Source organism: Meles meles, chromosome 9 (assembly GCF_922984935.1).
Source record: "Meles meles chromosome 9, mMelMel3.1 paternal haplotype, whole genome shotgun sequence".
Taxonomy (NCBI): Eukaryota; Metazoa; Chordata; class Mammalia; order Carnivora; family Mustelidae; genus Meles; species Meles meles.
This window is the reverse complement of record NC_060074.1, coordinates 11,522,575-11,547,706: the sequence shown is the minus strand read 5'-3', so window position 1 is coordinate 11,547,706 and position 25,132 is coordinate 11,522,575. Positions and strand designations below refer to the sequence as shown.

Sequence of the window (25,132 nt, the reverse complement as noted above, 5' to 3'; positions counted from 1 at the left end):
AGATCAGAAGTTTACAAATAATTATTAGTCTTGGAATTTCTGTTAGCTGCAGCCCGTTTCCCAAATCCGGAGCATATTTCCATTTAGCATGTCTTTACCAAATATAAGAACACCAAATTCAAATTCAGACTGATTTAAAATTATACTATGGAGGGTTGTGAAGATCTATTATAAGATATAAGACTTTTCTTTTCTTTCTTTCTTTTTTTTTAATAACATTTGTGATCCCTGCCTACTCCTTTTCCTAGCACCTTTTATTTTGTTATCTTGGTTTCAGTAAATAGCCATTCAGGAAGATGGTTTGTACAAAAGAATGAAAATCAAGGCATGAAGGAAAATGTATGCACTACCATCTCCTTGTCTCTCCCTCTGAGATTTTATGTATGCTCGGCTTCAAAAACCAGTTTAAAAATAAAAAAGATGAGGGCGGTTGCAATCTGCTTCATTTTATGCAGATTAAGTATGGCCCTCAGGCACCTGCCAAATTGTTAATATGGCCTTCCGTTGGGTCTGATTAGTGTGAACCCAGATCTTCTTTTCCATTAAAGCAGAGATGTGTTTCTGGGAGCAAGTTAACAATAGAGGTGATATTCTCACAACCAACCACAGGTCAGGTTACACTTGGACAGGGTCTCAGTGTAGATGAGGCAAACTAGCTTGGGCATTTAGGGTTTTCTCCACTCTCACTGGGCTTCTCCCTGAGGACTTAGGGCTTTCCTGAGACTGGAGAGACTGACTTTGTGCTGTGGTGACTTTGAAAGGTCATTTTCTTGTGCATTCCAGATGCAAAATGTTATTGTCACTTTTTGTAAAACATATCTATCTGTAGGCCTTACATTTGCAAAAGCAAATACCTTAAATTGTCCAAAATGATGTTTGTATAAGGATACTCACTCTGGGCAATTGAATTTTTGGATTATTGCAACAGTTATTTTGAATGCCCTGGAGTGAAACCGTAATTGTCTTCCAAAAAGATAATAGAGACAGTAAATATGAAAATCTCAAGCATCTCTTATGACTCTATTAGAGCAGATCTTGAGAAAATATTTTGATACTAATGACTGCATTTTGTGGGAAAAGAATAAAAGGTTTGTAGGAACCAAGCAGGAGCTGGAAATTCAAGAAGACAAAATTGGGGCTTTATCTCTGGGTTTGGGTGCATAAAGAGTTATAGAAAACAGAGTTATGTTTGTCAGTTGTCTAAATCAAGCCCATGTTGAAAACTGCTGGATATTTAGCATGGTTAATAACTTGTGTGAAGTCATTTTGTAACCCAAATTATTTCTTGCCAGTAGAGGGGCAAGAAATGTATGAAGCGGTTTGACTTAGTCTGCATCATCATGACGAGGCCGGCAAAAGAAGTCGCTGTGCCCCAAAGTCAGTACCATAATAACTTGTTTATATGAGTTTGCCTCACATGGAGTGCTTCGCGGATAAAGGAAAGATTTGGTTTAAGAGTCTTATTCTGGTTTATTGTAAGCGTTATTACACGCACCACCCCAATCCAGTATTTTGTGTGGTCAAGTAATTCAGTAACAGGAACAAGAATTGCAAGCCTCTTGCTTCAAATTTTTTTCATTTTACTTGACAAAAATACAAATTAAATGCTAAAGCTATATGTCACATGGTTGTGGTTGGGGAGGAAATATGCAATCGTTATCGGATTCATAGTTCTTAGAACATAATCATGTTTCAACAGTATTATGCAAGCATTTCTTTTTAGCCTCTACTAAGTGTCAGTTATAAGGCTAGGGCATTCAGATGAATGAGATCGTCCCTGATGGATTATGACTGGTTTTGAGATGTTTCCAAGGATGTAAGAACCACAAATTGATAAATAAATGTCTGTGAGCATTTAACTTAAGTAAGTTTAACTTATCGTGAATCATACTGCAAAGTGTTTTATCAGAACTTAAAAACTAATAACTTAGTATTTGTTTCTGGTGTGACAAATTTAATGTGATAATTTGGTTCATCATTTTATTGGATAACTTGGGCAATTACTTTCTTCTAGTGTACTAGTTTAGCAGTCCCACAGTAAGCATAAACTAAACACCTGGTTTTTTGATGGATAGTTATAAGGTGAATATAATAATGCACTATTGAACAACTAAAAATGACCACAAGCTTCAGCTGCCAGTCAGCCCCACGATCACCAGGGTAAGCAACTGACACGCTTACTACTGTTCGTACCCAGATAGCTGTGATGTTTTTCATGTTCAGTACAGTATTCAGTATGTCACACGAGATAGTCAACATTATTATAAAGTACGTTTCGTGTTAGGTGATTTTGCCGAACTGTAGACTGATGTAAGCATTCTGAGCGCATTCACGGTGGGCTAGGCTAAGTTATGATGTTTGATAGGCTAGGCGTTTTAAATGCATTTTTGACTCAAAGTATTTTCAACTCAAGATACATTTGCCAGGACATAACCCCGTTGTAAATGGAGGAAAATCTGTACAAATGTATCTTCAAGGAGAGGAAGGTACTTATTTTTGGAGGCATATAAACAATTTATTTCTTCTGTTTGGTCTAAGGAAGTGCAAAATTGATCCAAGAGTATCTTTTGCCAACGGTTGTGTTACTGTCTTTCATTAACATAAAAGAATCCCTGGGGAAGTTAGTTTTAGCTAATAATTTTAATGTAAAGAAGTGATCACAATTCTATTTATTCATGTAGTGGTCCATTAGTAGTCTGCAGGCTGCAGCTTTCTTTATTTTAGTGAGAAGTACAGTTGGCAAAATGATATTCAGTTAGAATATTCCTGATTGAGCCACGTTCCCTTTTTTGGTTGATATGAAAGCCATTGTTGTTTTGTTCACCAACTGGCAGACCTTCAATTATCCTGAATTTAGAAGTTGTTTACTATACTTTGAAAGTTTAAAAATGAGCCCTCCCTGAGAAACAAAAAGCTGGGTGCTTGCCATTTTTTTTTAATAGAAAAGTAGAATTTTAATGAAAGAAAAATCAGCCCACCAATTCAATGTTGAGTTTATTTTCACAGTTTTGAAGGCTTAATGTGTGTTTAAAATGACAGTAATCAAAGCCACCATTACTGGGCCCCAAAGTATTCGGGTAGTGTTTTGATGTAGAAAGTCAGAGCTACAAGGGGGAGATCATCAATAAGTCTCTGGGGGTGGCGTGGATTCCACGAGAAAGTTTGATTTGAGGATTTTAGCCCCTTAGGCCTTTCTTTCTTTGTGCCTTCAGTAGCTATCTGGAATATCTCTTGTGCTCGTCTTCCTGGATATCCAAGGCGCTAAGAGGGTAGGAGCTCATTTTTCTGCTTCTTGGGGTTTAGCAGGAGGCTGAGGACAGAGTCTTGGTAGGGAACATCCAGTGAACCTGCAGAGTAAGCTAGAACTCCCCATGGGTTATGATAGTGGCCCACTCTCCTTCCCTTCTTCCTTCCCTCCCCATATCCATCTTCCTCCTGGCTTCCTACCCACCTACATTCCTACATTTCATCTATACATCATCCATCTCCGAGATGCTTTGCAATAGAAGGCAGGCGGTGAGATGTAGGAAAGACTGCAGTCTTTCCTACAGATGGTAAAAGGGAGCTCAGAGAGATTAAGTGATTTGCCCCAGATTCTTTTCATTACGCCAGATGACTCGCCACAGTAGCCGGTGACATTTTAGAAGATTCATGTTTTTGCTTAAGTAAAGGAAACTTTCCCTTAAAAGCATTCTAAGAAAATGCAAAGCTTACCTCTTTCATGTTAACTTAACAATTCATGGACACCAGCGTGTGTTTATACTACGCTTGATAATTTTGAGTGTTTAGCTCATCTTTTTTTTTTTTAATATTTTATTTATTTATTTGACAGAGAGAGAGTTAACAAGTAGGCAGAGAAGCAGGCAGAGAGAGGGGGAAGCAGGCTCCCTGCTAAGCAGAGAGTCGGATGTGGGGCTCGATCCCAGGATCCTGAGATATTGACCTGAGCTGAAGGCAGAGGCTTAACCCACTGAGCCACTCAGGTGCCCCTCATCTTTTATTATAATTACCATTTTGTGAGGCAGACAAGGGAATTTTTTTGTCGTTGTTGTTATTGGTGGCTGTGTTTTTATTGCTTTTGCTTTTAAGTCCCCATTTTATGGAAGAGAAATTAGGGGCCCAGAGACATTAATGGGTTGTCTGTAGGTGCGAGCTTGCAACTGACGGGGGGCAGATCTAAGGCCAACCCTGAATATCCCGATTCCTGGTCTGCCGCTCTTCCAGGCAAAGTGGCTCTCTTGTTACATGACTGCCACACACACACACGCACACGCACGCTGTTTTAGGTCTCCCTGTGTTTATGTGGCTGGAGCTAGTGTTGTATAAAGCAGTTAATGATATGGCCCTTGCTTTCTGGTGGTATATAGTCTATATAAAGTAAAGAGATTCAGAGTTTATGTTTATATGGGGAACCATTTTTTTCCTGCTTTTATCTATTCAGCCTATGCCAAATCCTGCAAATTTATTTATTTATTTATTATTTTTCTTAAAGATTTTATTTATCTATCTGATAGAGAAAGAGAGAGAGCACAAGCAGGCATAGTAGCAGGTAGAGGGAGAGGGAGAAGCCGGCTCCCCCCTGAGCAAGGATCCCAATGCCGGGCTCCATCCCATGACCCTGGGATCATGACCCTAGCCAAAGGCAGTCGCTTTAACCAACTGAACCACCCAGGCGCCCCGTCAAATCCTGCAAATTCAAAAAGAAATACTTACAATGGACTCCTGACCCCATCTTTCTTCTCACATGCCATAACTTTCTCCTTTCTCTTCACTTTTTGTATTTGATAAATAAGAATATTTGCTGGTGAGTGGGAAAAAGGGAACCTGGGATTCTTGTGGTCTCTTTGCCCTTCTCTTGAAAGTCAGAGGATTGATTTTTTTTTCCCCTACTGCAGGTCCTCATTTTTTGCTGGACATCTTGGGCAGTGCTTTTCAAACTTGGTTCATGCTTAGCATCTCCTGGGATCTACCCCTGGAGATTTATGTTCCAGAAGTCAGGGTAGGGCTCACAACTGCTCTAGAGATAAACTTGGAATCCATTCACTTCATCTGACCACTCTCAACATTACAGTCCTGACGAAACTGCAAAGTCCTGGAAATGGGGGTGGGGTGGCAGATAATCCATTTCCGACCTTCATCTGTCCTCCAGATCATCTCCAGCTGTTTGGCCCAGCTACCATGGGATAACTAGACGTCTTGTCAGGAATGATTGCTAGGTGTCCATCACAGTTCAGTTTCCCTTGGATTCTTATGGCATTTTTCTAAAATGGCTGAATATTTTAGGGCACTAAGACAGACTGTTGTCGCTACTCGTCACCATGTATGTTGTGCAAAGATCTACCTTTAATTCAAAAACATTTGCCCAATGACCAAGCACCTATGTGTCGGACCCTTGGCTTCTAGATTATAGCCATCAAAACGGTAGTGCCATATTTAGAAGTGTGGTTTTCTGGACATTTCCCCCAAAAATGAAAATCAAGGAATTTTCAAAACTTCTTTCAGGGGGAGCTTTCTGAAACCGGTAAACCATGGACATTATTGGATGGGATGGTAGAGTCTGTATGAAGATGTATTGAAAGCAAAAATTATTCAAATTTCTTAAAGGAACCCAAAGCAAAACAAAACAAAACGGAACAAAACAAAACGCCTCCAAACCAAAAGCAGTTGCCATTTTGTAATAGTTACAGCCCTATTTACTTCCATGTATTGTAGTTTCTTAACAAATTACTGTGAAATCAGATTAGTTGGCACACGAATAAAAATGTACAACGTAAATGAGTATACTTTTTGCCTGCATATTATACGGCCACATTTTCTTTGATAATCAACATGCCATCATAATATTGCCCTTAAGATCAGATATTATGTAACCTTAAATTATAGGAAACAGAATATGCCTGAGGGACAATTCTGGAATTTATAATTGGGAGCATGCAGTTGATAGGGTTTCCAGGGGTCTTGAGCCCCGTGATGGAGTATGTACCTGGAAGGCCAGGTCATCAGGAGAACTTACTGCAGCATTGGCGTTCCTGTCTGAAAAGAATACATGTAATTAATTAGGATGGGAAATATGTGCAGCAACTGTATTTTTAGATCTTCAGTGGATACTTCTTACCCCAGAGGATGCAGAAACCCTGGCTAAACATAAGTTATGAATAGCATCTGCTAGAATGTAGCAAAGTATGTTTAAAAGAGTATACTTTTTCCCTTGTGTCTTTGATTATTGAAGATATTTTAGGGGGACAAATGCTACAGGGAAATCTCTTTATGTAAATGTATTTCTGAATAGAAAGGAGGAAAAAAAAGGAGAAGTTTGTTTGTGTTACCTGCCAAAATTAATCCTTTAATTTGAAACTCTTTTAGATAGGGATTAAACTGAGAACAATAATAAGAAAATGTATACCAGATGAAATAATTTTTAACCAGTGTCAGAAGCTTAGAACTGATCCCAAATAATTTCTCATAACACTTTTCTTTCTCATTTGTCCTCTTACCCCATGTAATGGTTTTGAATGGCACTCTTATGAAACAAATAACTAAATGCCAACCATATTTTTTTCATATCCTGACCAATATTTTGGCTGTTTTTCAGAAGAATTGGAATTTTGAAAATTAAATAAAGGTTTTTAAAATACAAACTTCAGAAAGTTTTATTTAATTTGTGGAATAATTTTGTTCTCTCTCTCTCTTTTTTTTTTAATAGGGTCTTTATTAATTTAGTCTAGTTACTTAGTGCTTATATTAAATAATCTAATAAAAGTCAGGGTTATAACATAACGTTTCCCAAATGTGAAGCAGCATCTATTACACGAGACAAAATCTTTATGCTGAAAATGTAAAAACCATGTATAGAATTACAAGGCACCAAATGGTACTGTATATATTTTTTAAATAGAATGTTTCTGTAGCACAAGGGGGTGATCAGCTCCAGAAAAGATTGGTAGACAGCTATATCTCAGTATAGTTTATTCAGAAAGTACTCTGAAATTCACATTTCAGGGTGTTTTGTTTTTTTTTTTTTTTTCCAAGTGGGGCTTGAATTCATGGCCCCGACATCAAGAGTCCCATGCTCCACTGACTGAGCCAGCCAGGAGCCCCATATTTCAGGTTTTTAATGCTAGTGCTGTTCCCGATAATACTATCTCCTGAAAGATACAGATATTATTTAAGAATAAAAGTTAACGGGGGCACCTGTGTGGCTCAGTGGGTTAAAACCTCTGCGTTCAGCTCAGGTCATGATCTCAGGGTCCTGGGATCAAGCCCTGCATGGGGCTCTCTGCTCAGCAGGGAGCCTGCTTCCCTCTCTCTCTCTCTCTCTCTGCCTGCTGCTCTGCCTACTTGTGATCTCTCTCTCTCTCTGTCAAATAAATAAATAAAATCCTTAAAAAAAAGGATAAAAGTTAATGTTCTTAAAGAATAAAAAAAAAAGCACTTTGTTTGTGTTTTTCAAGAATACCTGAATGGTTGCAGCTGAGCATTCAGTGTGGTGTGTGTGTCTATTGATTTTTAGATAAATTTATATAGCAGTATGGCCTCAACGTTTATTCTGAATCACTGAATTATTTATTTTTGTCTGTTGATTTCTTTTGTATTATTACAAACACAGGATTAAGCGTATTGTAGGTTCCCAGACAAGTGTGTTTTACGGTTTCATTAATTCACTTAAGTTATCATGGCACCTTAATAATGTAAAATGCCAGAAGAATGTGATTTCACTTTCTATTTGCCTTTACCCCAATGCAAAACATTTGAAACACTGTCTTTAAAATCAAAGCAGAAGATGCGGAAGAGACCCACGAAGTGTTCTCGGGGCGTGGGTAAGCGGCGCATTAAGGAAGACCCGGTTACTTCAGAAACCATCTCTGTTTGGCCTCTTTTCTCTTCCCTCATCAAGAAGTCACTCCCACCCCAGTTTTAACAATAATAACTACAATTTATGCCTTTATGTTGCTACAATTTGATGATATACCACAGTCAGGCCCAGGTTAGAAACCCAGGCTGAGTTATTCTGTACTGCTGGGTAGTGATTTCATGTGAACTGATTTATGGATAAATAATTCTATGTTCTTATTATATGGGACAGACAGTTTTTAATTTCTTTAACAAAGCATAGCTGAACAACAGAAAATTATATGCTATCCTGTAGGGACATGGCCACTGAGGAGGATAAACTGATGCAATCAACGTCATGAGTTCTCCCGTTTCTACGAGGGGCCCCGTCAGCACTTGGTGTATTGCAGAAATAATACTGTGAACCAGAAGCCCCAAGGCTTAGTTCTGAGGTTGGGGTTTTTATTGATACTCCTTTGCTAAGATCTTTTGCAGGGAGTTATGAGGTATATAAACCCCAGCCTTTGTCTCGGTTCCCCCTCGCCTGGGCTGGGTTTTCACTTTGCTTTGAAAATTAATGTGGAAATGCACCTGGAATAAAAGAAAATTATTTATTGAGCTGTGTTGTAAGAATACAGCTGATATCTTGCTAACTTCCTGTATCTGTCTTACAGATTGATTTGTGGGCTTTATTCTATAGTACACCCAATATATACCTATTTAATCAGTATATATCTATATGCCTCGGCAGACAGTGAGAATTATTCTCACGTACTTCCTAGACAATCTGTTGCAAGTCTTCATGAAGTAAACGTTTCTCATTTTTGAGGCACAGGGGGTAAATGCTGTCATTTTGGTTTCTTTTAGGAGTGGTTTCATTTGGCTATGTAGATATATATATTAGTGATTAGCTTCTCTACTCATTTGTGAGCTCCATAATTACAAGGGAGAGTGTGTCTAAAGGTTGTCTTTGCATCTTAATTAATTGTGCTAGAGAAACAAAAGAAAAATTTGTTGAATGGATTATTAGTGCTTAATACAGTCTTCCTACTTTATTGATTATATTATATTATCACATTTTATTTTAGCCCCAAAAGTGATTGTCTTTCTAAAAACTTGAATCAAATATTGATGAACTACACTGTGCATTATCTCCGCTCTAATTTTCATGAGAGGTAAATTACACTAAATAGAGGTAAATAATACTAATGATATGAAATACACATCTACTGAGAAGAATATTTGATTTCCTTGAGATAGGTTACAAACAGTTAGAAATAACAAACATGAACACAAACCTCTTTCTTGAGATTTCTTTTTGTGATATATCAACTCTCTGACTCTGGCAGAACACTGCATTGAGAGAGTAAAAAGCTGGTTTCCTTTACTCTGTCTTTTTAACTTTAGACAAAAATTGCCTCCACGCCCAACCTAATTTTATGTCAGTAATGAGGAATTTACCTACAATCGCATTTTGTTATTTGGTCTAAAGGCATTACACAAAGAATGCATATAGGTCCTTTGTATTCTAGCAAACAGATTTGTCTGGATAGAAACAATTTTATTTATATTGTGCTTGATTCAATCATGTTAACATTTTTATGAATTTAAAACCCCAAATAAAGTCCCATAATTTGTGACTCAGAGACCTTGAAACGGCATCTGTAATAATCCTCAGCACAAGGCGTTTTGTAAATGTTTGCAGATGATAAATTCCTTGGAAAGAGGGAAGATGATTTGGGAAATGTTTATGTCTGAAATGGCACTGTTTGGGAGAGATCGTTTTTTCTTGGGGAGTCTCAAGTGTAGCTGGCTTTCCAGTCTCTTGGGCCTGTCACCTGTTCGGCCTCGAATAGTTCGTTGTTTAAATATAAGGACCTTGTCTGATGTGTGACTGTGGATGAGCTGTGACCAAGCTCTCCAGAGGCCCATCGTGTGGTTGAGCACTGGCACATGAGCAGAGCTCAGGAGAGTTTTGGGTCCAGTAGCTAGAAGACTTGCCTGGCTTTCATCTTCTGATGTGCTTGAAAGGGTTTCAGCTCGCTTCCAGGTATAACACTGACCCCTCGCTGTCCTCCTGAGGATGAACTAATGCTATGGGGGGAAAAAAAACACAAAAAAATGAAAAAAACAAAACAAAACAATGCTTCACAAACTGTAAAGTAACGTAAAAGGGTATTGTGATAAAGTAAGTTCTTTGTAAGACAGACAGACTGACCAAGAATATTTGCTGTGATGCCATGGAGAGAAAAGGCTGGGCTGATCAGTGTTGGAATTATTTTCAGGGAGAATTTGAAGAATGTACTATTTCTAGAAGTGAATGTTGGGAATCAGTGCTTCACAGTCAGAGTGTGAAGTGTACTCAGGGAAGAAATGGGAACTGTCATTTATTGAGCATTTACTGTGTGCCTGACTGGGCTGGAGCGGTGTGTGTGCGTGTAGTACTACCTAATTGTAATCATTAGTTTTCGCTTTTCACATAGGGGTTGTAAAGCCTACTCGCAAAGTGTGAGGGCTGAGAATTCCGTTCGTATACTTACAGATAGGCTGTTTTTATTGAGGTTTCTCCAGCGCTGCGAGTCAGATGGCCCCCCGCAGGCCGGTAGCCTGTTCTTTCTTCGTGCTCCTTGGCTGCGCTGTAGCATTGGGTGGGGTCTCTATCCCTGGTGGAGGGCGGGTGGAAGAGGCTGTTAACGGTTGTATTTAGACACACCCGTCTGGATTGCTCAGCTCTATCGCCCCCTTAGAAGGTTGCCTTCGTTTAATACACCTTCGTTTAATACACCTGCATTTGCTGTGGATGAATCTTCATATCACTTTGGTTCGGTGGTGTTACGTCTACACTAAAAAACTCCCCACACGAATGTTTACTGAGCGTTCACTGTGGCTCAGTTCTGGCATTCAATTCTCATTCTCATTCAAAGCCTCGTGACACCCCCCCCCCCCCCCCCCCGAGGGTAGACATAGCTTGTATCCCCATCGGACAGATAATGGAAACAGAGACTTGGAGAGAGACACAACTCCATCAAAGTCTCATAGCTAACAAGCAGAGAAGGCTGCTCTCTGACTCCAGGCCTCGCCCCTTACCTCTGACCCGGTATGCTTCTGAGTCGGGCATTCAGGGCCTCCCAGAGATGGAGTCAGGCTCGTTTCCAGTCTTCTGTGCTTCTCACTTGAACCCCTGTGACTAACGGGATACTGAGAAGACTGAGGGCGCAGTATTTGAAGTGAATCTGGTTTTAGTCATTGCCTTGATGGGACCACTCAAGGCAATGCAACCTTTCTGAACCTCCATTTCCTCTTGGAAAGAGTTGAAAAATAAATATCTAGGTGGTGAAAGTCTGATGGAGAATTGGGCATGAACTTCTGGTATACCTCTGGCGGTGCAGGAGCATGCGAGAGTGAAGGGAACGAGACTGTTGTCATGTTTTTGTTCCTTTAAAGTAGGGGAGATCGGAACCCACTTGTAGGTGAGAGGAAAGGAGACACCGAGCGGCAAGGATGGACAAGATGAATGGAGAGGAGGCAGTGGAGAGGTGGGAGGAGAAGGAGGGACAGAACTGAGGCTCAGTCCGCCTTTTTTTTTGATTTAAAATAATGAAGGCGTTTTACAGGCACATGACCCAATTAAAGATCAAAAGATAATGAAGTCATTAAAAAAAAGAAAAAAAAAAGAAAAAAAAAACTTGAGTCATAAGTTGACTATGTCTTTTTATGAAGAAGCATTGAGAATGTCAAATGATTGCTGTAAACAGCTAACTGTTGAGATTCATAATATCCAGGCTCTGTACTAAGGGCTTTACACTTCCTCTGCACAGTATGCCAATAAGGTCCATACTTTGATTGTTCTGTTTATAGAGGAAGGATTGAGGTATGGAGAGCTCCAGGACCTGGCACAGGAGGTGGAGGAACCAGGGTGTGAACAGACCCGTGTCATTTGGAAGCCTGCGTTCTTAGTCACCACGTGATAGTGCTTCCCAGCTTGATTTCCTCAGTTCACACTTGATTTCTAACCCGAGTAATATTTCTGTCTATTTGGTGTTGGGGAAGGAAGATTGATCCTAAGGGATGTATTTCCAAAGGAGGGTTCATGCTTTAGACAAAGACCCTGTTTGGAAGGAAAGGCTTTTAAGAAAGAGTCATGCCACGGCCCTGCCTGCTGGAGGAGAACAGCCTTCTGGACATAGCAGTCCTAGCAGATCCCGCACCTGCAGACCCGGGTGGAGTGTCGAGCAAAGAAAGTGACTTCCAGGACCATGCAGGTTATTCAGGTTATTCAGTATGGTGTGAAAAAGCAAAAGCACATGCCGCTTCCCATCGCCTGAAAATAGCACGGGTCAGCAGCTCTCTTCCAAGATGGAGAAACCAACCTGGAGCAGCTGCTCCCTGTGGAGGTATGAAGTGTTGTGAGGACACCTGTGTATGTCGCATTCCAGCCCAGACAAGTCTCCTTCAAGCTCATCAAGGTGGGGAGAGAATTTTCCAAGTGGAGATTACTATTTCCAGTAGAGTGATTTGTCTGCCATATCCTTTTTTGTATGGAGGTACAATTTATGCACAGTAAAATGTGTGCATATTAAGTGTTGCTTTTGATGAACTTGACAATTGTTATGCCCATGCAACCAGCAGCCAAAGCAAGAAAATCCCTTTACGTTTCTTTCTCGTCAGTTGCCCCTACTGCCTGGAGGTAACCACTTTCTGACTTTGGTCCCCATAGATTAGCCCTGTAGTCTTGCCTGTTCTTGTATCTTGGATCATAGAGAGATATTCTCTTGTGTGTGACCGCGTTGTCTGTTCTTACAGCGGAGCACTACTCAGCAATAAAAAGGAATGAACAGAGACACACTACACAGCAGCGTGGAGGAACCCTCTCTAGATTTGTGCTCGGCCGTTGGCCGGAATCGTGGGCTTCATGTTACCTTTGTATTTTTTTTTTTTTAAGATTTTATTTATTTGACACAGAGAGAGAGGTCACAAGTAGGCAGAGCAGCAGGCAGAGAAAGGGGGGAAGCAGGCTCCCTGCTGAGCAGAGAGCCCGATGCGGGGCTTGATCCCAGGACCCTGAGATCACGACCTGAGCGGAAGACTAAGGCTTAACCCACTGAGCCACCAGGTGCCCCCACCTTTGTATTCTTAGTCACCAAAACGACCCACACAGGTCGCTTCTTCTCTTTGACTGTCATAGGGTGCCATTGCTGACTCCATTTTTCCCTCCTTCCAATCTCTTACAATGAAATATACCACGTCTTTAGAATACGGTCGATTGATACTCAACTTATGGGCTATCGGGATAATGATTTTTTAAAAGGAATTTAAAATTATATAGTAATTAAAAAAAAAGAAAATACATTAGACACGTTATATGTCATCTTTTTAAGTAATTTTGAAATGTCAGGAGGAGTCAAAGACGCAAAACCGCTGACCCGGCCTCTCGCGGTGGCTGCCCGGTGGGCCCTGGATGCTCATTTCCCGGCTACTTTATGCCGCGTTGCTGTGCACTTTTCATTGTCATGAGAGAGAATGTTAGCAAAACTATCCCCACAAGAAAACAGCTTTTCTTGGCAAGTGGAATGTGACTTACGGAGCCCGAGCTGGAGACATACGGTGCTATGAATGAGAGCTGTGTTGCTTTACTGGATCGGAGTCCAGGCGCTATTTATACTGCGGCATATTCAGCACCAGATTGTTAGATCTTAATACTGAAACAGTGCATCATTTTAATATTTTTGTTCTGTTTATTCCCTGTTTTCAAGCATTATGTCAAGCATTGCGCATTCATTTATTTCATCTTGGACAGGACGTGCCCTGACCAGAAAGTTCATTTCCTGTTACTGGAATTTTACTCCACGGCCATAAGGCATTATTTTGCGAAGCTTTTAGAAGTTCACTTGGGTGTACAGGTGTTCTCTCTCTTTGATGATAAAAAATATTTTGAAAGAACAGTGCGGTTGCACTCACCTGTATTGTCAAAAAAAAGATTCTGTTCCTTTTCTTTTCACTAAAACAGCTGTTTCTTAGGTGTTTCTTAGTTTCAGACATCTTGGGGAACGTTGGGTATTTCATTACCTACAAATAAAAATGGTGTTACAGTGTGTTTTCAAATGGGTTTTTCTTTATTTTTGTTCATCAACATTAAATGTGCCCTTACGCACCAGATAAGATGGGTCCGTCTTATGAATAAGTTAGCACTTTCAGCCCATGTTGCTGAAACTGTCTCACCAATCTTCTTGTCACAGGGGTATTCCTAAAGTCACTGCTCTTTGTAGCCGAAGTTTGACCAGGAGTTTTATTCTCTCCGTTGTTGTGCACGTTTACCATGTGCAGCAGGAAACCCACAGAGAAGTGGTGCCATTGTCATTCTAAAAAGAGCAGAGGAATACAATTTCAAAAAAGGAAGTCGAAGGCATCTCTGCTATTTCTGATCTGTGGTCAGTCATTGTGCCATTGGAAAATAACCCCCTGCCTTGTGAAACACGAATCTGGAAATGAACTCGAACTGCTTCATCAGCTCCAAATGCTGTTTGCACTGGGGATCACACCACAGTCAGGATGTGACTGTGTGTGTGCGCTGAGCCCACACACAGGAATTTTCTTGTACAATTCAAAACCAAATCTTATATTTACTTAAGGCTTGCTTTTTTTTTTTTTTTTTTGTCTATGAAATCAGCAGTCCAGTATATTTAGCATCAGTCTTAAGTTAGAATGTGAAACAAGACTTTGGGGGAAGGAAGTATCCGTATGGTTTTCTAAGTAATTTAAGAAACAGGAAAACATAAAAGAACTGATTGTCCGTGATTAAACCTCATCCTTTCATTCCCATCTTCCTGTATCGTTAACTCAGCTGTCAGCCAGAAAGAAATAGGTTATTGCACTGGGTTGTAAAATATTTCTGAGTGGGCCTTGAATGTTGACTATTGAATGACCTCCTGAACACTGAACAAACAAGGAGAGAGTTTAATAAATAGCAGAAATGTGTTGACGGTGTTTTTCTTCTCGCTGCAGGAATCATCAAGCTGGGCAGGTGGAACCCTCTCCCCCTCAGCTATGTGACAGACGCGCCCGACGCCACCGTGGCCGACATGCTGCAGGACGTCTATCATGTTGTGACACTGAAAATCCAGTTACAAAGGTGGGTGTCGCTGGACCTGGGCCCTTCCTTACTGGCCGAGCTGCTCCGTCCGTCAGAGTTGCTGCCGACACTGGCATGTCCTTTGTTTTCTAGACGTTGGATGAAATGAGAAAAAAAAGGGGGGGGGGAGGGAGAGGAGGGAAGGAAGGACACTTCACCAGGCATCTTTGTCGTCCACATTCCAACTGTTTTATGTTTTGTTTTCGGAAGCAGTGAAGTGGGAACCTGGAGGGAGCTTGATAAATCATTAAAAATCTGTGGCCCTTAAAGGGGAACTTTCCACAGCCCCTAATTTAATGGGTTCTCTGTTTAAATGCTTAGCATACTATTTGAAGAATAAACACTTCTGCTGTCTTCAGGTGTGTGTTTTGAGGGCTGAGTTCTGTGCCTGGGTAGCAGGCTTACCAGGAAGGTGCTGGCACCGGGCATCTTTTTCTTCCCTTTTGGTGGCTGCCTTAGAGGAGCACACTGTGTGGCCTGCAGAGGTTCTGGACGTGACTTTTTTCCGGTACAGCATCCAGGACAAGTTATGCTTCTAAAGCATCTAGTTCCCTGCAGCGTCTTGTAGTGTAAAGTGCCTGTGAGCATGGGATTTAAGAAATGCTGTTCCTGGGCGCCTGGGTGGCTCAGTGGGTTAAGCCGCTGCCTTCGGCTCAGGTCATGATCCCAGGGTCCTGGGATCGAGTCCCGCATCGGGCTCTCTGCTCGGCGGGGAGCCTGCTTCCCTCTCTCTCTCTCTCTGTCTGCCTCTCTGCCTACTTGTGATCTCTCTCTCTGTCAAATAAATAAATAAAATCTTAAAAAAAAAAAAGAAATGCTGTTCCTTAGTGTTAGGTTTTGAATTCGCTCATATTGGAGAATTGGCACCTTCGTAGGCCCCCAATGCCCCGATCCTTGTCGAGGAAGGCTTTAGTGTCCTCTCCCCAAAGTTACTCTGGGTTAGGAAGACAAAGTCTCTGAATTGTTGTGGGAGAGTGAAGAGTAGACCTTCATGCCTTGAATTTTGATGGACCGTTTGTCTGCATTAAACCTTAGGGATGTCCAGTAATTAAACGCATACAGTGGACGTTTATAATCACATTGCCTTGGTATTTTCACCAACAAACTGGAAAAACCATATTTTAAATTATTAGCAGTTCTTCCTATCTGAAGTGACTATTCTTCGGCGAGTGTGAAAACAATCTTAAAGGAGCGGAGTTGGGCTCTATCCGCGTCCTGGAGAAGCAGTTTCGCTCCCTTTCCCTCATCCAGGGCCCGCCCTGGAGCCCCAACGTCAGCAGTTGTCCCCCTGCCGGCAGAGGGGCCGGCGTGACGGTCGCACTCTGTACCCTCTGCAGCCAGGGCCTAGTTCAGCTTTGCACCTTGTTCATTCTTGCCCTGTTTTCCCAGTTGTTCGAAGCTGGAAGACTTGCCTGCGGAGCAGTGGAACCATGCCACAGTCCGCAATGCCTTAAAGGAACTGCTCAAAGAGATGAACCAGAGCACATTAGCCAAAGAATGCCCTCTCTCCCAGGTCAGTATCGGGGGGGGGGGGGTTCTGGGGAACCTAGAAAGCCGCTGGTGGGCAGTGAGGGAGGAGGGGGGCAGTCCTGCTCAGAGAACTGTCTCTGTCTTTTAGTTTAGTTGCGCTCCACTTCAGGGGGGATAAATACAGAGGTTGTGGTGCTTTCTGTCGTGGAGTGGAAGTTATCACTGACCGAGGGCTTTGATGTCATGAGCAGGTCTTAAAACATTTCACATTTGCAGTCCTTGACTTCTCATGCATACCACAGGAGGTAGGCTCCAGGGTCTCCGTTTTACAGATCAAGAAATCGGGACTCAGAGAAGCACTTTACTGTCCGAAGCTTACTCAGGAGGCTCAGTGGCAAGTTGAGATCCTAATCCAGATCTCCCCGGCGAAGTCTCAGGCTCCAGACCATCCCTTTACATAGTCAGTGGAAGGAGTCAACCTTGTCAGGCGCATCTTAATTATTTTTTATTTGTTTATTGAACGTTACCCTTGGCCAGCAAGGAGACATGATCTTTACATCGTAGACATTTGTATAAATTCTGCAGTGGGTGCACTGTGTGAAAGTTGATCCTGAGAAAAAGCGATACTCCATTTTTATGGAACGGATGAGAAACTCAAACAGGCCACAAAAATACGAGGTAGACAGGAAAATAAGAGGGGGAAAGGGCTGCCTTTTCCATTTGTGTTCATGGGCGAGGGACCCACTTTTTCTAATGATGAAGTAATATTTTGGTGGCTAGGGTCAGTGGCTTAGGACCGCTATGACATGAACTCAGGTTGACATTGTTTCAAGCTATGAATGGAAATCCACTTCCTCTGTGAGTTGCTCCACTTGATTTAAGACAATGGGCTAATTACATGTCTGTCAAGTTCAAGGGAAGGTGACAAGAACCATAGAAACCCGATGTGCCCTGAGCTATGTTCTAGGATAATAGAGTCTTTGGGGGAAGCAGGAAGCCTGGTGGTTAAGAGCATGAATTCTGGAATCAGTTAGATCTGGATTCATGTCCTGGCTTTCAGGCCTCCATGACCTCACTTCTATGAGCCTACTTCTTTGTCAGTAAAACCAGGAGAGCAATAGTTCCAAGTCCTATAATGAGGAGTAAAGGAGATAAATCACATAAGTTCTTGGCCTGGTGCCTGGCATACAATGACGCTCCATTAATAGTATCAGCTATTAATACTGAGACACGATGTTGTTGGTGTGAACTGAGTATTTCTGATGTGTGTCGTGGAGCATGTTTTGGACTTTAAAATCCTCTGAGATAAAGCATGCTATTAATGTTTTTGCTTCCAAATAGTCAAGAAGGCATGCGCTCGCGTAGTGGTAGCTGGTTAGGAAGGAACACAGGTGTCTTTTGGCCATCAGTCGGGGCCCTGCTGTGGAGCGTCCAGCTTGCACACGGGCCACTTCAGTTCCTCCGTGTAGGTGGGTGTGTAGGTGCTAACACCTGTTGCTAGATTTTGATTTCTTCCAGGGCGATGGCTTATGAAGTTATAAAAATGAGATTTTTAAGTTATTCTGATCATATGCAGGGATTGATAAAGAACAGTTTAGGGGAAAAAAATTAAGTCATTTGTCCTGAATTTCATAGTTAGTCACAAGTAATTGTCTCTTGGATTTACCGGAAGTCAAAATGGGCTTTGCTTGGAAGTGGACAAGCTCCTAACTTAATATCACCAATTTGGAACCGTATCCAGCGCTCTTACAGCCAATGGAAATTTGGTCACAACTGACCTATTGTGATCATCAGTGTTAGTTACAACCGTAAAATGCAGCTAGAGACGACGTGAGTGGAAAGAACCCAGATCAGGGGGTGCCTGGGTGGCTCAGTGGGTTAAAGCCTCTGCCTTCGGCTTAGGTCGTGATCCTGGGGTCCTGGGATCGAGCCCCACATCGGGCTCTCTGCTCAGCAGGGAGCCTGCTTCCTCCTCTCTCTCTCTCTCTCTGCCTGCCTCTCTGCCTACTTGTGATCTCTGTCTGTCAAATAAATAAATAAAATCTTAAAAAAAAAAAAAAAAAAGAACCCAGATCAGGAGCTGAGAGCCCCGGCCGCCATCTCCCTTCTCTTTTGTTGGATGTGTGATGCCGGGTAAGCCCATCTACTTCTGGGGCCTTACTGAATTCCTCTGGAAACTGGGCATGACTGTACATATTTCATATAATTTTCAGGGTTGTCTTGAGGCTTGAATGGGATCACCTTTACCCCTACTATAAAAACCTCTTTCTCCCCCATTTCCTATTCTCATTACTGGCTCCCCTGGCTGCTCAGCCTAAATAAGTTTGTTTTCCATCACTCTCAAGTTTGATCCTGTGGATTCTGTCTTCGTACCTGCCTCATAACCCTAACCTTTCTCCTGTCTCTGGCTTTCCCAACACCAAGATCTTGCCATTTCCTTCTCTCCGAGCCTCCAGTACTGCTCTTGCCCAGCCAGGAGGAGGTGCCCACTGCTGACATGGCCTCTAAGAATTGTTAAGATGATACTGTCCGGCCTGATTTCTCACCAGAGTCACCACCTTCTTCCTTTTACCTGCGTCCTCTCTGTGCTTGGAGTTAATTATTGTGGAACACTTGCCATTGCTCAGATGTCACCAAAATATCCCCGAGGGTGGGAGCAACCTCGCTGGTGGCTTCAGCATTACAAGTCTAACAACGCCACTTCTTGCGCTATTTTTTAAAAGCCGTGCAAAACGTATATTCTACTCCGTATACCTGTATGTTTGATATTTTTAAAAAATGCCATAAAAAATTACTCTACCTGGTAACGTCTCCTCCTGTCCGCATGAGACTGGCCTTCCAGGGACACACACCGTGTTCCTCTCTGGCTTCCGTAGCCCCGTGTACAACACGGTGACTGACGCTTGCTTTTGCGTATGCGATTTCTCCTGGCCAGCATGCAGGGCTAGCCTCTGCTTGACGAAGTCGTCTTGCACATCCCAGTTGGAAAGTCACTGCTGGGGACATACCCTGACCTCCTGGTCTAAGCAGTTGCTGCTTCTGCCCTCGGGAGCCGCTCGTACACACCCCTGTCGTACGGCATCTCACAGCCCGTTGGCAGCGCCTCCTGCCGGTTCTCCTCACTCGATGGGCGGCCACTCGACCGTTACTTTGTCAGCATGCGGCCCCGTGTATGTCTTGCCGGTTGTTGTTACTCTGATGCAGGAGTTTCTCAGCGTGGCCCTATTTATCTTTTGGGTAGATAAGTCCTCGGGGGCGCGGGAGGGCTGTCCTGGGTATTGTAGGATATGTAGCAGGGGCCCGGGCCTCTACCCACTGGATGCCAGTAGCATATGCCACCATCCCCCTTGTCCCCCAGCTGTGACAACCAGAATGTCTCCACACATTGCCAAATGTCCTAGGAGGGGAGTAAATCACTCTTGGTCGAGAACCACCACGGTAATATGTTTAATGAATTAAGTCTAAAAATGTTTTAGAAAGTGCTATAAACTGTAAAGTTTTATTATTTTTATGGTGTTCTTGGCAGCCCTAGAATGTTTTGAACTAGAAACAGTGAATACAGTAATTTGGTGGTCAGTGCCTGTTACATTTTCAATCAAACGGGGCTCAGTCCTATTACTTCAATTTGGGGGGGATTTGATTTAGGCTTCTGGTGTGCTGTGTGATTATGGAAAATCTTAGCGGGGTAGTCCTCGGTGAGCATGGACATGTCCTGTGGCCCCGGCATTAATCCTACAGCTATTACCCCTAAACGTTCCCAATTAGTCACTTCAGTCGCATTAACTGGATTGCGTTTCACTGTGGGGATAAGCTCACCTATTTTGTTTGTGGTTGTCATAGGCCAGGGGCATGCATTTTTTAGGTTCAACCTACATAATGTGAAAAAGAATGCACTTCTGTGCTGAAACGGTGAAATAGTACTTGAACAATGTATTCCACCAACATCAGCAGCGTCCCAGTTAGGAGTCAGGCGTTTTGCCATGGGCTGGGGATGCCATGGGGAAGATGAGAGAGGAGTGCAGCTTTCAGCCTAGGAAGAAGAGTACTGCTTACTTCAAAAGGAGGAGTAGCAGGCACCTGGGTGGCTCACTCAGTTGGTTAATCGACTTCGGCTCAAGTCATGATCCCGGAGTCCTGGGATTGAGTCCCGCATCGGGCTCCTGGCTCCATGGGGAGTTTGCTTCTCTCTCTGACCTTCTCCCTTCTCATGCTCTCTCTACTCACTCTCTTTCAAATAAGTAAATAAAATCTTAAAAAACTTATTGGACTATGTAAGGTAGACACCGTTCAGGAGTAAAAAAAACTGTTTTGAAACAATTCTTCCTTATTATCTCCAAACCAAACCGTACTAGGTATTTCCTTACTCAAGTGTGTTGATTACATAAAGGAATGATGTTTCAATGGCCAGTATATATTTTGTCCAACATCCCAGTGTTCTACAGTTCAAAAGAGCAGCCTTTGAAGGCAGAAGAAAAGTGGAAAAGTCCATAAAAGGGCAACAATTGTAGGCTGAGGCATATATATTTAAAGGGAGAGAAGTCATGATTTTGCTATTCTCTGTCTAGCCAGGTGTTTGGAAAGTATAGGTTGTATTTGTGTGTCTATGTATTTATTTTTGATTTCACCTTTCCAAATGTGTTTTAGTGCTGATGGCCTCTTCCTTTTCCTCTGATGTCCCCCTCACATTTCATATGAGTTTGTTTTCGTTTGAGTCACCACTTCCAGCCTCTCCCTCCAGCTATATAGTCTGTGCCAAGCATCCTAACCTACCATACCTTAGTCTTCAGTCTCTTATTAAATAGTCTCCTCTAACTGACTGTTCCAATTTGGAAACGGTATGAACACATCTTTCTGTGGCTTACTTATATTTTCTTAAAGATTTTATTTATTTATTTGACAGACAGAGATCACAAGTAGGTGGCGGGGGGGGGGGGGCAGGCTGCCCGCCGAGCAGAGAGCCTGATGAGGGGCTCGATCCCAGGACCCCTGAGATCTTGACCTGAGCCAAAGGCAGAGGCTTAATCCACTGAGCCACTCAGGTGCCCCTGCTTACTTATTTTTTACTCAAGGAAGATTTAAAAGACAAAATCCTAGGTCCTCTAGGTTTTGATCCATTAACATAATTAGAGCTAACAGTACCTTCCTGGTCCACCTCATTGGTTTTTCTGATGATCAAATGGAAAGACTCAAGAGACAGTCTTGTTAACTCAAAATTGCAATGAAAGAACAAGTAATTTGCAAAGGCACACCCCTTCCAGTGTTCCCCTGCAACCCTATGACAGAACAGGTTTTCTGTGCCTCTAGATACGTTTTTTTAAAGTTTATTTTCGTGGTAAAAATACATAACACGAAGTATATCATTCTAACCATGTTTAGTTTGCAGTTCGGTGGCATTAATTACATTCGGAATGTTTTACAGCCATCACCCCTATCTATTTCCAGAAACTCTTCTTCACCCAAACAAAGTCTACAACCATTACGTAATAACTCCCCATTCCCCTCTGCCCGCCCCCAACCCCAGGTAACCTCTGTTCTATTCTCTGACTCTATGAATTTACTTGTTCCAGATGCCTCAAAAGTAGAATCATAGAATATTTGTCTTTTTATCTGGCTTATATCATTTAACATATAGATATGTTTTTTAAAGCAGCTCTGTCCCATGCCCTTAGTGGAGGTTTTACTGCCAAATATTTGAGGAACAAAATGACTGGCAGAAGTTACTGAACGGTAAAACGTTACTGAATTGCCAGTATGATAGCGATGTGGTGTTTTCACAGTCTTTTAAAGACATAGACTGTAGGGGCGCCTGGGTGGCTCAGTGGGTTGAAGCCTCTGCCTTCGGCTCAGGTCATGATCCCAGGGTCCTGGGATCGAGTCCCGCATGGGGCTCTCTGCTCAGCAGGGAGCCTGCTTTCTCCTCTCTGCCTGCTTCCCTGTGATTTCCGTCTGTCAAATAAATAAATAAAATCTTTAAAAAAAAAAAAAAAGACATAGACTGTAGGATAATTATTTCTGCCGTCCTGAGCAAACCTTGCTCGTTTGGGGGATCCTTCAAAGACCAACGTGAATGTACAATATGCTGAAATAATCAGGCCCTGAACTCAAGCAGCCGGTTGGGTTGGTAGAAGAAACAAACGGACCATGTGCTCATCTACAGACGAGAGGCTGATAACTGTGTGGACCAGTGTTGTCCTAACTAGTTGCCGACTGGTCCATTTTGTCTTAAATTCACGCACGTAGTGGGGATGCGTCCTGTCTTGTGTTAACCGGTTGCCAGCTGTCCCTTCCAGTCATTGTCATGTGAGTTTGTTTCCGTTCGAGGCCCAACCTCATGACTGTTGTTGAAGGAGGTTTACAGCTGACAGCTTGAAAGGAATCCCTGCCTGGGTGATTGCCATGAACCTGTGAAATGATGGTGTAGAGGGGAGAGAGCGACACTCACGGACCCCCCCGTCTCGTGTCGGGCCTTTTAGACAAATGATCTCCCGGAATCGTCACAGCCTCTGAGGCAGGTAGCGACATCCCACTTTCACAGACGGGGGTGCCGCCAGCAGCACCGTAGGGAGGAGCTCTCAGATGTCGTCCCGCCGTAGCTGGAATGGCAAAGTTTTCAATTCTGATCCTGTAGCTCAGAAATGGGGACAGAAAGGGAGAGCAGAAGGCTGCCAAATACCATTAACTGAATTTTTCATGACAAAGTAATTTCTCCAGATCAGGTATTTCCCTTTGCTGTACTTGATGGACGTATCATTATAATCTCATATTTAATATGTAATTTAGCACACCGCAAAGCAGAATAAAAAGGCTGAAAACGAGCAAAAAAATGCATATATTATTCATTGCCTGCATCACGCTCTCTCCCCCGTAGACATGCTACTAGATGCCAGCTTCTCTCCCCACCCCGACGCTCTTCTTGCTGAGACAGGGCGTTCCTACTGACAGAAAGTGTAACCATTCACTTTGGTTTTAAAATGTTCTTTTTTATAGCAAGTGTAATATGTATCTGCAGCTTAGCTACTCCTAGTAGAACACCGCTTTTCAAACAAACAAATCTCACTAAGCCAAGGAGAGTGTGGTAAAGGATATCCAATTATTTTATCCTTCTTTTCTTGGGGAGGAGGGGGGAGTGCTGAGGTCTCTGGCTTTTCACGTGTATTGTACAAACCATCTTAACCTGTGTTTACTGTTTTGCTCTTCTTATTAAGGCTTAAATTGTCTCTAGTTTCCTTAGTTTTCTGAACTCCTTAATTAACTCCTGTAGGGGCCCAAGGTCACAACTTGATCTTTTGCTTTGGTCACACCTTGTGTCTTATTGGTCTGAAGAATTGTTTGCAATTATCCGCTGTTGAGTTTGCACCAGCTGATGGAGGTGGTGGTGAAAATGTGCTGTCCCTTCATAAGACACCCGTGAAATAATGTGGCCTAGTAATAGTGGCTTTTTATGGGGCTTTACGCTGCCGTTTGACTTTGGACAAGATGCTTCATTCTGAGCTTCCTGGCCCTCATTTAGAAAAATGCAGCCATATCACGGGTGACATCTAGTCTCTGAGCTGGTCAAAAACAAACAAGTGAGTTTAAAATTTGTCTCAGGAGCCTGAAAGGAAATCTATTTTTAGATAAGGCCATCTATTTAACTATAGCAAATATTAAAACAATATATTTTATTGTCTAAACAATATATATTTAAAACAGTATAATCTCTTGCAATTTGGCTTGGTGCAAATTCAGATCAGCTAGTAAATTTTGATTCTGGTATATTTTAAACCCTCAAATACATTATAATAATAATAATAATTATTATTATTTTAAATAATTTTCAGATATAGCCAGCAAACTCTGTGTCAGAGTGACTACAAATGAGGAAACCTGGATTTTATTCCTCATTTAAAATCTTCATATTTAAGATGTAATGATGAATTACAAAGAAGTCTGAAATTTTCCAAAAGTTTCTGTAGTTGGGAAGATGTGTTAAACCTTCCTATTTATTTTAACACATAATATTTTTCATAGCACAGCTTCATCTACACTTACTATTCCTTGGTGCTGATGGCTGTGACTAAGTACCTGAAGGGTCTGTCTGATTGCCCAGTGCGTGTGCGTGTGTGCCCTCCCCTTTCTTGTCACAGCCCACCACCATGCCATTAAGCTTGCTTCATAAATGCAAAGTCGTTTTCCTATGAGCCTCAGTAAAACATTATCCCTTCAATTGTTAAAAATAGCGCACATCTGCAAAAACAATGAATACTGTTACGCTGAAAAAAATAAATTAATTAAAAATGAAGATTAAAAAAATAGCGCACATCTCTTTTGGCTTATTTGTATCAACATTGTTTTTATGCAGCATGGAAGCTCAGGAGTTGGTTGTGTTCTGGATTGAAAAAGCTCACTCAAATCTTTCTTTGTCAAAAAAATGTAGAGATCTTAAGTGTCCAATTGTATGGTTGCTCTAGCATCCCTGGAAAACATAAAAGAGCAGTATAAAGTACAAAACTATGTACATACTTTAAAAAAGCAGTAAATGGAAATTAGGGTTTTTTTGGCAGAGTGGTTGGTGGGAGAGATTTTAATCATTACTCATCCTGTTTTTGCAGCAACTGTATCTCATCAGGTCTAAGATGCTCCTGATTGTAAGATGCGTTCCAGTTTCGGTGACATTAAAGTATTTTAAAAATGTGGCTGTAAAATGGATGAAATGTGGTAAAT

General features: G+C 42.0%; 1 protein-coding gene across 2 annotated transcripts in view; it reads left to right on the top strand.

Moving 5' to 3' along the window:
- Positions 1-25,132, top strand: part of SATB2 (SATB homeobox 2) — a 189,234-nt gene that overhangs the window by 65,790 nt on the left and 98,312 nt on the right. For both annotated transcript variants that reach the window (XM_046019461.1, XM_046019459.1), the window contains exons 4-5: positions 14,833-14,959; positions 16,349-16,472. In XM_046019461.1, coding sequence (XP_045875417.1) covers positions 14,833-14,959; positions 16,349-16,472 — 251 coding nt within the window. The remainder of the gene's footprint in view (positions 1-14,832; positions 14,960-16,348; positions 16,473-25,132) is intronic.